Here is a 17,837-nt window from a genome sequence, read left to right as displayed (position 1 = left end):
CAACAAATACCGGAAGAAAGAATAAAGGCAATCACTGTGCACAGTGGCCTTTTCTCGTTCAAATGATATCAAATGATCGAGATATCATTTACATTTGGCAAGGGACACCAATCTGGATGTTTTTAACTCCCGGAACTTAACAACAATTGCCTTCTAGCCCAGTTAATCTTATATTCTGATTTGGCTGAGCCATGATATTCAGCTTTTGGCCAAATGAGTATCAGTTGTAATATTTTTCTAAACATAAGTGGACCATCCACGCGGGCAACCCAGTTTAACTGCTGGGTTACTTCGGTACGCTTATCTTGGTCCACACGCTTAAAGAGAAAGAAAAACAGATTAGGAAAAGGGGTGAAGGAGTGAGGGTTTAGCTCAGCTGTTGGGAACTTGCCCAGCGGGTAGAAGGACCTGGGCACAATTCCCAGCGTGGAGTGGGGGATGGGACCCGGGGCTAAGAGCGGGCAGCATTGTTCAAAGATAGATTGTTTTGTTTCTCTCCAAGGCACCACCAAAGCCCTGAAAAGCACGTCGTCCTAAATAGGGCTATAAAAGACTTGTTCATGCCCTCACAAGTCTTGTTGACTACTCTCCCAACAGCAGTGCCCCAAGTAATTTTGTTTCCCATGCCTTCCATTGCAACACACAGCAGGGACGCGTAGAATTCCAGTTCTGGAGCTTGGCGGTGTTTCCCCGACGCCGCGGTGCAGCCCGGGACCCAGATGAAGCCCCGCCTTCGGGAACTCTCTGGGTGGAGCCCCGGGGTTGTGACCCGCAGCGTAGAAGTAGGGCGCCGACCGTCTTCCGCTCGCCCGCAGAGAGGGGCAGGCAAGGGACAGCGATGAGCTGGGAGCTGCTGCTCTGGCTGCTGGCGCTGTGCGCGGTGATCCTGCCCCTGGTGCAGTTCCTACGCTTCCTGCGGGCAGATGCCGACCTAACCTTGTTGTGGGCCGAATGGCAAGGGCGACGCCCAGGTGAGCATCCTCAAGTGCCTGCGCTCTAAGGGAGAGCCCCTGCAGCGAGTGGCAGAGGAGCATCCTGAGCTCCGCCGACAGCGAGCAGGGCAGAGGACCCTCTGGGTAGGGTGGAGTCTCTGTTGCCAAGCTGAGCCTTGCCCAAGGGTTGAGTGTCAGGGAGGAAGAAGCAGTAGGTAAACAGACAGTACTCACTCTGTCCCTTGTCTTAATTCGAAAATGGGACTGATTTGTCCAGACTAGGATAGAATATGTAAACTCCAAGAGAGAACTGCAATCCTCTGATGCCTGCAGGACACAGACTTCTTCAGTAGGATCCCACGGATCCCGGGACACTATCAGGGACGGCACCATAGAGAGCAGAGTGTACCTCTTGCTTTGTAAGAGGCCCAGTTGTCTGTTCATCCCCAAGATTTTTTATCTTGTGCTTTTTTACTCTCCCAAAGCACCGAAAGAAAATTTGGTCTGACTCACCACCCCCTTACCTACTCATTAGGCTAAAAAATTCACAATAGAAAGCACTGAGGTGGCATTTTGCTCAGAGGGAGATCATGCTGGGTACACGAAGGAGCATTGCACCTGCTTCACTTTGGCCTACGGCTTGCTCGGTGTTTGATGTTCACTTAATGCGTGATTCACAGGCTTTGACATATCAGTCCACAGATACTGGTGTGTGTCATGTCATGTCACGTGGGCAGTGTGCTCAGCGCGGCATAAACAGCCTCGGACCTTTGGAGGGAACAATTTTTTTTTCTTTCTTTCTTTTTTTCGGAGCTGGGGACCGAACCCAGGGCCTTGCGCTTGCTAGGCAAGCGCTCTACCACTGAGCTAAATCCCCAACCCGGGAACAATTCTTATAACACGGGCATTATTCGTATTGTTTTGTCAGTTAAAGACATTGACAGAGAAACTAAAAGCCTGCCCTAGGTAGGCTTTTTTTTGCCCTTAAAGAAGTAAGTGGGATCCCATTATTCACGGTGAAAAATACACACAGAGAGCACCTGAGAAAATGTGCTTTGAAGTAGCTGGTGACTCAGAAGGAACTGTATTCAAAGTCAACCGGGCAGGAGTAGGTGAAACCTGGGTCCTGCAGACAGAGAAAAACAGGGGATAGTATTTTATGTCCCTCCCAAACTCTGGGTATCCTTGCTGTCTTAGTTCTGAAGCTGCGTTTCCTTGGCTCTAACAGTTGCAGCACTGACAAAGGCAGCCGCACAGTGTGCTTGTGAATTCCATGCTGCAAAACTGAAAATGCATGGCTGTGACCTGGAGACTGTCTCTCATGGTTGAGGGCAAGAATCCCTAAATACCCCATACATCTGTTAACTGTAGCTCTTCACTGAGCATTGTTTAGACAGATTTGTGTCAGTTTACCGCTATCCGCTGCCTGTGGGTGTTGTTTGTGTTTGGCCTCGGTGCTTTTATTGAGACGGAAGATTTAATCCGTTTATAAATTATATGATCACATAAAAATTATTAACATGTTAATTATGTTTGAAATGTAAAAATATTAACAGCATCCAAATACATATCAAACACCAATCTGAGGTAGGCAGAGGTGTGTAAGAGGGGTGAGGGGTGTTTTGAGAGGTCCAATAGCAGCAATTGGGTGTGTTTAGTCTTAGAGGAGACAGGACTTTGGGTATGGAAGCTCTCTCTCACGTCAGGGAGAAGCAGCTTCCACATCTTGTGAGGGATGAGACAGAGTGGTTAAGGGCCTTGGGAGAGATTTTTCAAGCTGGGTTGGACATTAAACTCTAGGTTTCTTGTCAACTCTCAGAGTCTGTTTTCTTTTTTCTTCATGATTGCCAGATTCTATGGAAACACTTAATGAACAAAAATGGATGCTAAATTAAATTTCCCACTTCAGGATGGGAAGATGGGTTTCATATCTGTCATCATGTGAGCATAAACTTGAGCCTGAGAACATTTTTACTCTGGCTTTATATAATAGGTGTTAATTGGTGTAAAAAAAGTTGGACTATGTTAATTGAGGTTGATTAGTAACAGTTACAAACTAAATGGTATGTAGGGTAATATATAAACAAGCTTTTAGTAAGCAGTTGTAAATGGCTGTCTGAGTACACATCTCTTACTCGGGCAAAGTCTTGAAAGCATTTTACCTGAAAGGAAAGCTTTGTTTACATAGTTTGGTTATTTCTAGGACAAGTTATATGTGTCCGAATGTCTAAGAAGCAGTCGGGTTTTACAATACCGTCTCTGTTTAGGGCTTTGGCTATGGTTTAAGGATAGTTCCAATGTTTGTTATACTCGCAGCATGGGATCGGTCCTCAGCACTGGGGACCTAACTTGACCATGTCTGAATGTGTGCACCCTAGGGCAGCAGGCAGCGTGGGTTCTGTTTCAGCCAGGGTTCTTGGTGTTTATTCAGTAGATCCTTACTTATGGAGTCCTTTTGATATTCTAGTCTTTGCAAGGTGTTAGACCCCTGCTGAGATGAAGGAGGACAGAGTCACTGCCTCGGTGGATGTAATAGACTAATGTGGATAACTTACTCCAGAAGACCTCAGGTTTCTGAAGAACTCAGACTCCATGATGTTCTTGTGATGGTTTTTAATATGGAATTGTGTTAAGCTCATAGACAAGAATGGAGTAAGGCCAGCCTAGAGAGCCTTATTGCCCCCTGTCATGGTATAAATTAGAGCCCACGAGAGACCACATGAGGTCTGGTGAGTGTTACAGAGCCTCAGTCCTTAGTAGGCCCCCAGATCTTAGCACAACTGACGCCTTAAAGTACCATTCAGAGCATAAAACCAGCACCTTGGGGTTGGGGATTTAGCTCAGTGGTAGAGTGCTTGCCTAGCAAGTGCAAGGCCCTGGGTTCGGTCTCCAGCTCCGAAAAAAAGAAAAACAAAACAAAACAAAACAAAAAAACAAAAAAACAAAAACAGCACCTCCTGCCGAAAACGAAACAAAGACCTAATCCATCCAAGTACATAGTTCTGGAAAAGGATCTAAAGGGACGAACCTTGCTTTTTAGCTTCTGTAGTTCTGCTTCTGAAGTGTGTCAACCCAGAATATAGTTTTTGTGCTTAAAAGCTCATCCAAGAAAGGCTGGGGCTGCACTGGGATCCCACGCACCCAGTGTAGTTGCCAGATGGCTAATAAAGGCTTCCTATTGGCTTAAACCTAGTCTTCTGTGGTGAGGACCCACAACAGTGAGACCAGCGTTAAAGCTGCTTGCTGAACAGTGTGCCCGAGTGCCACCCTGCACACCACAAAAAGGTGGAAGAAAAGAACTGGCTTCTCAGATTGTCCCCCTGACTGGCACATGCATACACACCCCACCATGCACACACACCCCGCCATGCACATGCACATGCACATGCACTGCAGTCATTATAATGTGTCATCGTAATAATGGAATTTAAACAATTAAATCCAGGAAGAGGATTGGGACAAGGGATCACACTGCTGGGAGGGTGGCACTTATGGTGTAGAGGCAGGAGGATGAAGTGTGTGCTTCAGGCAAACAGCAAGATGCTGTCTAAACAACAGAAACAATGACAACACAGTTATATCATACTATCGTGCCACATATGGTATTTTCAAAGGCATCTGTGGGTTTGCCTCAGAAATTAGAATTTATTGCCTTCTCATTTAGTAGAGAAGGTAATGAGTTTCTAGTCACTAGCTTTAATTTTCGTTGTCAAATAAGCAGATAAACTGAGTGAAACCATATAGTAATGAGGCTTAGCTACAAATAGATTCTAGGAGATTTACCAAGATTCCAAAATATACAACATACAGTATGGGCTGCTCATTAAGGATGGGGTTTGTATCCATGCTTTTCTGTTTGTTTTGTTTTAAGACAGGGTTTCTCTGTGTAGCCCTGGGCTGTCCTGGAACTCACTTTGTAGACCAGGCTGGCCTCGAACTCATAAATATCCTACTGCCTCTGCCTTCCAAGTGCTGGGATTAAAGGTGTGCACCACCACTGTCTGGTGTCTTGCTTTCTCTCTCTCCCCTTCCCCCCCCCCCCCCGCCTCTCGCCATTGATTTTGTTTGAGACAAGGTCTCTGTGTATCCACAGAGGTCTCTGTCCTCCAGCTGATTATGTAGCCAAGGATGGCTTTGAACTTCTTTTTTTTTTTTTCTTTCTTTTTTTTTTTTTTTTTTTTTTCTGGAGCTGGGGACCGAACCCAGGGCCTTGTGCTTGCTAGGCAAGCGCTCTACGGCTGAGCTAAATCCCCAACCCCGGCTTTGAACTTCTTACATCTTGATTCCCTTCCAGCTTCTGGAATCACAGACATGCCTGGTTTATAGAGGTGCTCCAGACTGTACCCAGCCTTTGTATACTTGAGGCAACATTCTCACAGTTTGAGTGAATCCCAGGACACTTGAAAGTTTATGCTCCAAATATTAGAGCTTCAGACTCATACTTAGTGATATTTTTAAAAGTTTTTTTTTTTTTAATTTCATTCATGTTTTACTGTTCTTTGGTAGATGGGTGACATTCATCGCATACTATCTCCCCTGTGACACTCTTCCTTCTTTAACAGAATGGGAGCTGACCGACATGGTGGTGTGGATTACTGGAGCATCAAGCGGCATTGGTGAGGAATTGGCTTTCCAGTTATCTAAACTGGGGGTCTCTCTGGTGCTGTCAGCCCGAAGGGGCAGGAGCTGGAGCGGGTGAAGAGAAGATGCCTGGGTGAGTCAATTCCTAGCAGTCAATTCTTAGTAGTGAGAGTCCAGACTTAGCGCAGCTTTGCAAGTGAGGGAAGGTGGGATTGTCCTGCGCAGTTCGCGCTGGCTCCTGAGCTTCGCGCATGCGTACTGCCCAGACCTCCTTTTCTGTCACCTCTTAAGCAGCCCTGGTTGCTTGTCTTTTTATTCTTTCAAGCCAGCCTTCCATTATTGTTTTTATACCAATTTTTGATATTGAAAGGCGAGTAAGCTGGTGCTGGTGGACTTTAATGACTCAGGTCTTTGCTTCAGAGTAGGGCCTCATGGGCACAACTAAGGAAATGTAGTTAGGAATGAATTCATTTTGCCTTATGTCAGATATTAAAGTTATGGGTGGTGTGTGTGTGTGTGTGTGTGTGTGCGTGTGTGTGTGTGTGTATGCGTGTGCGCGTGCGTGTGTGTGTGTGTGTGTATGGGTATGTGTGTGTTGTGTTTGGATCGATAAAATGAAAGGAAAGTAATAAAGTTTAAAAATGAACTGTAGGCAATACTTTCTACATTCACACAGTTCTAATCTTGTCATCTTCACTTAATAGACACTTCAGGAGCTGTTTAACATTTATGTAGTCTTAAATCTCTGTCTCTCTGTGTACATGCACACACACACACACACACACACACACACACACGAGTGTGCTTCTTTATGTGTAATCTCTGTCTGCTATTCTTCTGTTATCTTTTTCTTTGCTGACTACATTCACCCAGGGATATAAAAGATAGAAGAGTCTTTGCCCCATCTCAGCAGTCACAGGCTCTCTTCATGATGCCATTGTGTTTTAGTTCTATGCCTTTTTGAAATGGCCATTGGTCCTCCACCACAGAGACCTGTAAGGCCTGATTAATAAGCCTGTCAGCAATGCTGGGCTGTGAGGACCCCTGTTCCCATTTCTCTGTGTGGTCACTGGTACAAGCCTTGCTGGGTTTTTAGTCACGTTCTTTCTTGTCTTTGCCCACAAAGGCAAAGAACCCGTTCCTCTCACAGTCTGTGTACTTTCTGGTTTTTTTTTTTTAACTGTTTCTTATTTTATATTAAAAAGTCCAGAATAATCCAATTCAGTTCTTCCTCTGGTGATGGAAATAGAGAGAATTGATTATGTCTCAGTGTCTTTAGGTAGGAATCGTCTGAAGGACTGCACGTCTTTCCTTATTTACTGTCTGGAGTTCTTGGTCTTGGGGAAGAAGCTTCTACCCATCGTCCCCTACTGGCCTTCTCAGCTGTTACTGATTTATAGTATAGCCCCCCTCCCCCCTCAGCGTTTTAAGACAGAGTTTCTCTGTGTAGCCCTGGCTGTCCTGGAACTGTAGACCAGACTGGCCTTGAAGTCAGAAATCCACCTGCTCTGCCTCCACCTCGGCCTGTGCTTCCTGAGTGCTGGGATTAAAGGTGTGCTCCACGACTACCCGGTGTCTGGTATAAACTTTAGAAAACAGATTTATGTGTAATTATGTGTATATGTGAGTCTGAACATCTGAGTGCAGGTATCCTTGGAGGCCATACTGGAACTGGAATTATAGGTGGTTGTGACATGGGTGCTAGGAATGAAACTCAGGTCCTCTGGAAAAGTGGTGCACGCTCCTAACCACTGACACCTTGCACAGCATCTCCTGCCTTCCCGTCAGTGAGAGATGCTTAGGAAGTGCCGCCTCGAATGAGTTCACTGCTGCCTTTTTGTGGAATAGAGGTTAAATTTAACAGGGAAGCTGAGGTCAGTGAAAGTGGCATGGCTTGCTTACTGTCCTTGTGTCTTTTTCAGAGAATGGCAATTTAAAAGAAAAAGATATACTGGTTCTGCCCCTTGACTTGACTGACACAAGTTCCCATGAGGCAGCGACCAAAGCCGTTCTGCAGGAATTTGGTAAAGTAAGTTGCATTTTATGTTTGTGAAGCATGGATGGTATTGCTTGTCTGTCTCTCCACAGAACTGCCAAAGGGATTTCCAACTGTGGATCCCCTTCAAAGGGAGAGACAGAGGGAGCACATGCTGAGAGGCCAGGGCTGTGAACTGGCTGTAGCTACTTAGTACATTCATCCCTTCCCAAGCACTAATTTCCTCATGCAGTGTGAGTGTAGTTAACATCTACTGATGCTTTTCTTCTTCTGATACTGGTTACTTCAAATGGAAAGTCCACGGTGAATTCTGCTTATTCTCTGTCTCTGTCTCTGTCTCTGTCTCTGTCTCTCTCTCTCTCTCTCTCTCTCTCTCTGTCTCTGTCTCTCTCTCTCTGTTCCTTTCTCTTCCTTTCCTCTTTCCTTCTTCCATTCCCTTTTCTTCCTTTCTTTTCTTCTCTCTCTCTCTCTCTCTCTCTCTCTCTCTCTCTCTCTCTCTCTCTCTCTCTCTCTCTCTCTCTCTCTCTCGTGATAGGCCATTCTGGAACTTACTCTGAAGTCCAGGCTGGCTTTGAACTCATGAGATCTGCCTGCCTCTGCCTCACAAGTGCGGGACTTAAAGATATGGGCTGTACCATCTATTTCCTCTTATTTTATTTTTTAGCTGCTACTAGACCCACACCACTGTCCCATTTACTCTTCTGATTACCAATACGAGTAATTGTTTTCTTACACTGCCTTTAAGAACCCATTTTCTGATTCTTAGATTGACATTTTGGTCAACAATGGTGGAAGATCCCAGCGTTCCTTAGTTCTGGAAACCAACTTGGAAGTCTTCAAGGAGCTGATGAATCTGAACTACTTAGGGACGGTGTCCTTGACCAAGTGTGTTCTGCCTCACATGGTAGAGAGGAAACAAGGGAAGATTGTTACTGTGAATAGCCTTGCGGGAATTGCTTCTGTGTCCCTTTCCAGTGGCTACTGTGCCAGCAAGCATGCTCTTCGGGTAAGGTGGCTCACACTTAAGTGGGAAAGCTGACCTCTGTGTGTGTTTGAGGAGTAAGACTGAGTGGATGTGCTGATTGGAATTGGGACTGAGGCAAGAGAGGCTGACATCTCGCCTTAGATAAAAGGAATGTTTAAGCCACATCACATCACACCAGCTTAGAACTCATCAACCCATCAATACAGGCTCTGAGCACTTGTACTGTAGCATATGCTGTATCAGACCCTGGGGATGTAAGGATGAGGCAGTTCTTCCCTTAGGATGATCTACTGAGTCCTCCACCTTTCACCTTACTCTGAGCTCCACCACATCCTCACGGCAACTCGGCCTTACCGCTCCTTTCTTCTCGGTGTCCCAGGACGTGCAGGTTTTGTGGTCCTAGGTCTGTGACTTCTGTTTCCTTCCCCTTTCCTTGTTCTTTATTTTCTCCTGTCTCTTTGTGCGTGCACATCAGAGAATGCTTAGCCCTGGGCCCGTCTCTCTTAGGGAACATGTGACTTTGTTTCTTACGGTTTCTTTGGAAGAAGACATTCTGATTAGGTCAATGACTAAGAGAAAAGCTTCATTTATGTTAGATGTCTCATGAGACTGAAATAGCAGAAGGGAACGAGCTTTTCATTTTGGCTTGAGAGTAAATGTGAAGAGAGAGTAAATTCTCTGAGACGATCAGGAAACACATATATTGGAAGGAGAGTTTTAGTGGCTGTCCCACCACTGGCATGCGAGACTCAGTGGTGCAGGTCACCATGCTTTCCCAGAAACTGAAGATGTAGTTCAGCAGGACCCATCTCTGCCATGCAGGACCAACAGTGCATAGTGATGAAAGGTTGCAGTTCAGATGCTGTCCTCAGATTTAGTCAGGGCCTGTCAATCAACCTTCCGCAGAGACAGTCCCATCTCAGACAGGCAGCTGCTGTAGAGTACAGACCCTATCTGTTGGCTATTGATATGTAGTATCATAAGACATACAGGATGTTGTTAATAAGACACAGGTAAGCTGTCTGTCCTGCCCTTCATGACTTTCTGTTTTATTTTGGGTTGGATTCTCTGACAATAATGTGGGCAGTTGTAGCAGAAGTCATAGCAGTAGTTGTAATAGAAGTCATAGCAGAAGTCATAGCAGTAGCTATAACAGAACTCATAGCCATACTTAGATGAAATGCTAAGACTAGGGGCTTTTCTATTGTTCTGGACTGTCTCTTCTAGCACAGGCTGATCTTGAGCTCCAAATCCTGCCTTTATTCCCCAAGAGCTGGCCTCAGAGGCACTTACCACCATATCCCAGGAAGCCTTTTTAAAGAACACATTTCCTTCCCATATTCCTAGAAGTTACAGTGAACTTCTTAAGAAGTATTTTTTTTTTTTTATTTTTGTCTGTGTACTACATGCATACAATACCCATGAAAACCACATGAGGGCACTAGAGTCCCTGGAACTGGTGTTACAGATGGCCATGAGCTGCCAAGTGGATTCTGGGAGGCAAACTTAACCACTGAGCTATTTCCCATCTCTGACAGTGAACTTTTAACGGCTGAAGGGTGAACGCAGTATGCCAGGGGAGGGCTTAGCGTCTGCCTGGCTGCTTAGTTCCCTCTGTCTGTCTTACAGGAAGGATAAAAGTATAGGAGCTCTTTATTCTTTTACCAAGTACTTTGTTTTGGACCCTCTGTGAGGTAGGCACTGTGTGACTGTTTTATCACACTATTTCTGGGGAGACATGAACAACAGCTGCTTATCTCAGATAAGGAGCAAATGACAAGATCAAGTATGGCTACACCAAAGTTCAACTTATTGAACCAATGAGTTTTATTGGTGTTACTTACAGGAGTTTGGGTGAGGAATTACTTTCAGAAACAGAAATGACCCAATGACAGGTGTACCACCAAAGCCCATCCCAGCATGGTTGACAGCTCACAAGCTGGGAAACCTGGAGCACGAGGCACAGACTGCAAGCAGCTCAATAGATTGGAGAGTGTTTTTTTTCCAGGTAGCTCAGTTGATCTGAGCCTTTCCCAGGCAGCTTGTCTTGTCTCTGTTTCTGACAACTAGCTCAGCTTATCTGAGAGCATCTCTCAGCAGTTCTGGCAGTGAATGTGTGCTGGGAGTGGGAGGGGCCTAGTGACTCTGGTCAATTTCAGGGACTTCCTAAAGTTATTTTGAGTTGTTTACTTTCTGAATTTAAGGAGTTTTGTTTCAGGATGGAATTTTTCATTTTCCCTTTGAACATTCTGTTTTACCTCCTTTCAAAAATCCTGCCTCTGAAGGGGCTTTCCTCCATTTTTTTTTTTAAGATTTATTTATTTATTATATGTGAGTACACTGTAGCTGCCTTCAGACATACCAGAAGAGGGCATCGGATCCCATGACAGATGGTTGTGAGCCACCATGTGGTTGCTGGGATTTGAACTCAGGACCTTTGGAAGAGCAGTCAGTGCTCTTAAATGCTCAGCCATCTCTCCAGCCCCCATCCTCCACAGTTTTAATATCAAAGGAAACTGCTACACAAAACTCAGCCTGACAGCAGGAACCCCCATCATCTCTGTGCTAGTCAGGGTTTAGAGCAGACAGCGAGTTAATGTTGTTAGATTGTGTACAAATGAACCATGACCTTGCCTTTTAGAGTCCCAGTACTGCTCCATTTTTCTTGTTTTTCCCTGACAGTCCCATAGAGCATGCTTTGGCCCCTAACTTCCTTATTTGCTGAGGATGGCTTTGAACCTCTGATCCTCCTGCTTCTTCCTTTCTATGGAGGGGTTACTAGTGTGAACCACCATACCCAACATCCAGTCTTTAAAATAACGCAGGCACATTCTCCTAATTAAGGAAAAGAAATGTGGGGAAGAAAGTATCTGTTTCTATTGGTTGGGAATGGTCTGTGTCTTTGAGTGCAGAAGGTTTAGCTTGGTCCTTGGAAGGTCTTGCAGTGGGTGGTCACATCATATTTGTGACTAGTCCTATACTTGTCATTTGTTCAAGAAAGACTGGTTCTCCACTGGATAAAATAGTAATGTAAATGGAGAAACTGAATTTCTCTGTGTTTCTTAGTTGTTTTTCTCCTTTGCCCAACAATTGCACATTTGGTCTTTTTGGGCACTTGAAGAAGTCCCTGTCAGTGATCTTGTGTGAGCAGAGGACTCTTTTTGGAGTGAGCGATGGGTGTTTGTGCACAGAACGCATGTGGGTTTCTTTCTGGGAACCTTCCCGTTCCTTGCCTGCTCTGATACATTGCTGCCAAAAACCAGTTTCCAGACAGTGAACCATTAGTCCTCCTGGGATGTCTGCTGGCGGTTATTTTTAGGCTTATAGGTAAAATAATGCCTAATCGATGGTGATGGAGAAATGGTCCAGCCATTAAAGGCAAGTATTGCTCCTGCATAGAACTTGAGGTTGGTTCCCAGCACCCAAGGTGGGGACTCACGTTTGCCTCTAACTCTAGTTCCAGAGGAATCAGACATTCTAAGCAGGCGACTTCATTCACTCATGCACAGTGAAAGGCTTGCAACTCTGACGGGTTAGGTTTCTGGGATGGAGGTGCTTGGCCCTGAGTAGCATCCTGGTAGTTAAGTAGGAGCCAAAGAATACCACAAAATCACAGAACACTGTTGTTAAATATCGTTGTTGTTAAATATCGGCCTGTGCCCGTCCATATAGTGCACACCAAACCAACAGGGTTCCATGTGGAGAGATTTAATGGGAGAAGGCAACAAGGGGAAGAGGCTGGAGAAACAAGAGAAAGAGGAGGAGGTCAGAAGAAGTCTGCCTTTTATTTAGAATGTGATGGAACTACTCCCAGGTGGAGGTTGGAATTAAACTAAAGGAATTCTTGGGAATGTATGGCCATTGCCATGGCAACAGTGACCAAATGGTGTCCCTGCTGAAGGCAATTCCTGATACCAACATACACAACAAACTTCACAGAAGAGACTTCCTGGGAGGAGAAAACCCAGGAGGGTGACTACCTCTGCTCCATCGAGGACTGAGCAAGACACAGCCTTTATTTTCATATGGTTTCTTGGTGTGTATGTGTGTGTGTGTGTGTGGGGGGGGCGGTAGAGGTGGAAGTGGGGGAGTTTTTAAGGGTGGAAATTTCTGAAGTGGGGATTGGTGGAATTTCAAGCCAAGCCCAGCTCAGAGATAGGTTTTGGTAGGTTTTCAAATTTGGAAGTGGTTACCCTACATATAGCTACATACAAGCACACACACACACACACACACACACACACACACACACACACAATTAAAATTAACAAAAATAAATCTTAAAAAAAAAACAGTCTTTATGGAGGCATGCTGAGAATTCTAAGCACTTGGGAGGCTGAGAGAAGAGATCTGGGCATTTAAGACTGTACATAAGTTCGAAGCTAGCTGGACACACTTAGACTGCTGTCTCCAAATGCACTGTAAAAAGGGTGCTGTCGAGATGGCAGACTAGGGAAATGCTTGCCGTGAAGCTTTAGAGTCTGCACTCACGTTCTTCCCTGCACACTGGGCCCTGCCATGCCACCCCTAAGAAACAAGTAAATATTTGACTGTAAACATACCAGAGATGTAAGTGTTAGAGCCCTTGCCTAATGTGTACAAGGTTATCAGTTCAATCACCAATGAGGCAAGATGTCAAAAGGGATAAATGACTGGATAAATAAATAAAGCCCTGATAGGCATATGTCAGAACTACCTGTTTACTCCAGAGCATCTGTTTGCATAATATATTATCTTTTTATTCTTCTTCCTTTCCTTTTCCGCTTATGTTCCTGTTTTGTGGTCCTTAGGGATTTTTCAATGCCCTCCATAGTGAGCTTGGCAAATATCCAGGCATAACACTTTGCAACGTTTACCCAGGGCCTGTGCAGTCCAATGTTGTGAAGAACGCCCTAACTGAAGAATTAACGAAGGTAAAAAAATCTAGGAGGGAAATCCCCACCCTTTAATACCCATGTCGGCTTCATCATGTATACCAGGTGCCTATTCGGAAACTGACACCGTTAAGGACGGTGTTCAGGTCACTGGGTAGTACTTCAGTGCCTTGCTTTAACACCAGCTTGTTAACACTCGTAAGTGGCTCACCAGCATGGATCCACTACCCTCATTAAGAATGTCCTTTCATCTCTTTCCATTTCCTCCCCGTGATTCCACTTGCCAAGCATAAGATATGTTTTATGTTGTACGGTGCTGACCATTGAAGCCAGGGCCTCACCTGTTCTAAGTGATCGTATTACCTCTGAACTGCACACTCTTTTCCTCTAGTGTAAATCTTGGTAGTTTGATATTTCTGAAAATGTGATAATAAAATAGGCATTTTGCCCTATTATGAGAAAATTGTGATTAAGAGTAGAGAGCCTTCAGCACATGTAATCTTACCTGGTAAATGTCTAACTCCTTTTAAGCTCTTTGAAATATCGTAATTTAGAACCCTTCAGTGGCACCTATGAAGTCCCCTCCAGACCCCAGTTGTCAGATCGCATCCTGTGGGTCCCTTCCTCACTGTTAACCTCTTGTTGACTTTCAGCCCATGAGAGAGAATATAGACCAGAGTTACAAGATGCCGACAAGCCGCTGTGTGCGGCTGATGCTCATCTCCATGGCCAACGATCTGAAGGAAGTTTGGATCTCTGACCAACCCATATTGTTGGGTGCATACATTTGGCAGTATATGCCAACCTGGGCCTTATGGCTAACCTGCAAGTTGGGGGAGAAAAGAATCCAAAACTTTAGGAATAATTTGGTAAGAGCAATTTTCTATTTCTTCACAATATTGTTTGGATCCTGGGGAGCAGGGGGGGGGAGGAAGTCGTTTTCAAAGTTTTTAAAAGATTTTTGTTGTTTTTCTGACTGTACAACAGTCTCATGAATAAAATACCATAAAATGTAGAAGATATTCTATACCGATACAGTGTATTGGATGGTTTCATCACATGGCTTCTAATCTGGAAGAGTGAACTTCGTATAGGGTAAAATCAAAACAAAGGTTGCCAGCATCTCTTTCCATCAATGTTTGGAAAAGCCCCTCACGCTGTCTGTCCCATGATTTTACTTGCTTTAGGACTATCTTTCTAAATAAACAGATATGGTGGCTGATTTCTCTCTCTCTCTCTCTCTCTGTCTCTCTCTCTCTCTGTCTCTCTCTCTCTCTGTCTCTCTCTCTCTCTGTCTCTCTCTCTCTCTCTCTCTCTCTCTGTCTCTCCCCACAGGGCAGTGACTATGCCCCATTTTGAACTATCATTTGTTACAACATTTTAGCAGAGCTGTTATATCTGGCAGGAATCTGCAGTGATGACACCTGGGCTTGGAAGTAGGCTTTCATCAATGATTGTCTGAGATTTTATGGGCTATTCCCTTGAAAGTGTGAGGCTTTGCCTATCTTAGTCTGGAGACAGGCCTGGCAAACCAGAAAATCTCCTGAGAATTGCTTAGGTATGCATGTCTTTCAAGGTAGCCCCTAGGTCAGGTAAGAGGTTGTGGTATGCAGAAATTGACTTGAAAAAGATGCCTTTTGTATAAAAATAAAAAGCGTCAATAAGGCTATCCAGTTCAGTTCCAGGGAGGCTGCTCCATTGCTGCTAAGAAGCCTGAATTCATCCTGTAGTTCTCTCTTTCTTAGATGGATCCTCTCAAGTAACCCACCAACACAAACAATTATATTTATCTGTCTTTTGGTAAATTCTTGGATGAGTAATTGCTTACCCTTCCCAAAAAGAAAACCACATTTAGGGGTTAACAAGTTGCCTTGTTTTATCTTGCAAAGAGTATATCAAAAGCTCATAAATAATTTTAGAGTCACATCCATATTTTTCTCTCTCTCCCTCCCTTCCTTTCTTACCTACCTACTCCTGACAACCCTTGATCTCCCTACATAAACCAAGCTGGCTTCAGACTTGGAGAGCTCCCTCTGCCTCTTCCTCCCCAGTGCTGGGATTAAGAGTGTGCACCATCACAATCAGCCAGATAATTAAATCCTAGATACCCTGATCTCTTTTGTGTACTCTTAGGCTATCAGTGGGTGTGATCCTGAGAAGGAAGAAGAAGAGCTCTCACTGTTTAAGAGTAGGAAAGAATTGATGCCATTTTTGCCCTGTGCTAAGCTAAGGTTAAAATTTGCCAGAGGATTACAAAGCTCGCTATTGATTGAATGACGATATAGTTCATTAAACGGAGACATTTGGTTCTCAGACACAGGTCAAGAAGAGGAAGGTCTGGTTCTGGTTCATGCTCCTCTTATTCTTTTACAGGATCCAGACTCTCAATATACATTGTGGAAGCCAAAGAGGGATTGAAAGAACCACCAGGGATGTCTGAGCCACTTGTTGAGGATGACAAACAGCATATGCACAGTAAGCGTGCGCACAGAAGGCAGGCCAGTGACTACTTTTGAATTTAGTTTTTGATACAACTTTCTATTCAGTATGTGATGAATAATAAAGAAAACTTTGTCCTCTATCTTGTATTTGTACAAGAGTATGTAGTACCTTCTTGAATAAAATAACATTTAACATATTTAAGAATGCAGACTTGGAATATCATCCTGAGTGAGATAACCTAATCACAAAAAACACACATGGTATGCACTCATTGATAAGTGGCTATTAGCCCAAATGCTCGAATTACCCAAGATGCAAGACCACATGAAACTCAAGAAGGATGACCAAAATGTGGATTCTTCACTCCTTCTTTAAAAGGGGAATAAGAATACCCTTAGGAGGGGATATGGAGGCAAAGTTTAGAACAGAAGCAGAAGGAACACCCATTCAGAGTCTGCCCCACATGTGGCCCATACATATACAGCCACCAAACTAGATAAGATGGATGAAGCTAAGAAGTGCAAGCTGGCAGGAACTGGAGCTAGATCTCTCCTGAGAGACACAGCCAGAATATGTCAAATACAGAGGCAAAGGCCAGCAGCAAACCACTGAACTGAGAACAGGATCCCCATTGGAGGAACTAGTGAAAGAACTGAAAGAGCTGAAGGGGCTTGCGACCCCATAAGAACAACAATGCCAACCAACCATAGCTCCCAGGGACTAAACCACTACCCAAAGACTATACATAGACTGACCCATGTCAGTCTCCAACTTCATAGGTAGCAGTGAATAGCTTTGTTGTGGCACCAGTGGAAAGGGAAGCCCTTGGTCCTGCCAAGGTTGGACCCCCCAGTGTGAGGTGTTGTTGGGAGAGGGGTAATGGGGGGCGGGTGGGGAGGGGAACAACCATACAGAAGGGAAGGGGAAGGGGTAAGAGTTAGGGGGTTGATGGACAGAAAACTGGGAAAGGGAATAGTGTTTGAAATGTAAATAAGAAATACCCAATTTAATAAAAATGGAAGAAAAAAAAAAGAATGCAGACTTAGAATGTTGTTAACAGAAACTAAAAGGTAGAAGTTTTAAGGTTGCCCCCCTACACAAAAGTTTAGAGCAGAAGAAAGAAACTGGTGGGCCTTGGGGGTTAAATGAGTGAGGGTCTCCCCGCTCTGGGGGTTTTTCATTTGGGGGCTCGTCCGGGATCAGAGACCACCCTCGTCTCCGAAGACCCACTTGGAGGTGAGATAACATCTGTGTCTTTGTGTATCTGTGCTGGCTAAACTCTGGGTCAGTATTTGCTCGTGAATTCTGGTTTTGCAGTCGCTCATGTCTCAGGAGAGATGGCAGGTGTGAGTGGTAGACGTGCCAGGGGATCATTGACTGTGTTGCCCTGGGAGACGTTCTAGGAAGTCTGGGGAAACCCCAAAGACACCTGGGAGATTCCCGTGTGGGTACCAGTGAGGACACGGTAGTTGTGTAGTTCTCCTTGGTTGGAGAAATCTTCACGCCCTCCTGGACATCTGTATTTCCAGAGTGGTCTTTGTCTGTGTGTCTTAGGTCTTTGTTTTGTGTTACTTGTGACTTTGACGATGGGACTCCTCTGAGTTTGATTTTAGAACACTGGACTGAAGTTAGGGCTAGAGCACACAACTTGTCAGTTGAGATTAAGAAGGGACCGTGGCAGACTTTTTGCTCCTAGGAGTGGCCGACATTTGATGTCGGCTGGCCTCCAGAGGCATCTTTGACTTAACCGTTATTTTTGATCTGCTCTCCTTCATCTGTCTGTCTTTGGTGTCCCCTGGGGAAGGAGGAGTGAAGTGAAATCCACTCCCCTTCATTTGTCTTTGGTGAGCTCATGGAAGCTCCCGTCTGAATCAGTTCGGTTTTGTGGCAATCTTTTGTCGGCTGCTTATTTTTTGTTTTTCTGCACACTTCTGTTTTTTGTCTGTTAGTCTTTTGATTGTTTTTCTGTGTGACTGAATGCTATTTGTCTTCTTTTTTGGACCTCTATTTTCTGGACTCTCTTCTTG

General features: G+C 44.7%; 1 protein-coding gene across 1 annotated transcript; it reads left to right on the top strand.

Annotated features, from left to right (window-relative positions):
* Nucleotides 1-736: 736 nt before the first annotated feature.
* Nucleotides 737-16,006, top strand: LOC116905155 (dehydrogenase/reductase SDR family member 7-like). Its single transcript, XM_032907927.1, is given in 8 exon segments — nt 737-971; nt 5,495-5,608; nt 5,611-5,646; nt 7,436-7,542; nt 8,276-8,515; nt 13,285-13,407; nt 14,022-14,237; nt 15,742-16,006. Coding segments are annotated over 8 exon segments (1,014 nt in total). The 5' UTR covers nt 737-838; the 3' UTR covers nt 15,787-16,006.
* Nucleotides 16,007-17,837: the final 1,831 nt, after the last annotated feature.

This window comes from Rattus rattus, chromosome 7 (assembly GCF_011064425.1).
Source record: "Rattus rattus isolate New Zealand chromosome 7, Rrattus_CSIRO_v1, whole genome shotgun sequence".
Lineage (NCBI taxonomy): Eukaryota > Metazoa > Chordata > Mammalia > Rodentia > Muridae > Rattus > Rattus rattus.
This window is presented reverse-complemented; position numbering and strand designations above follow the sequence as displayed.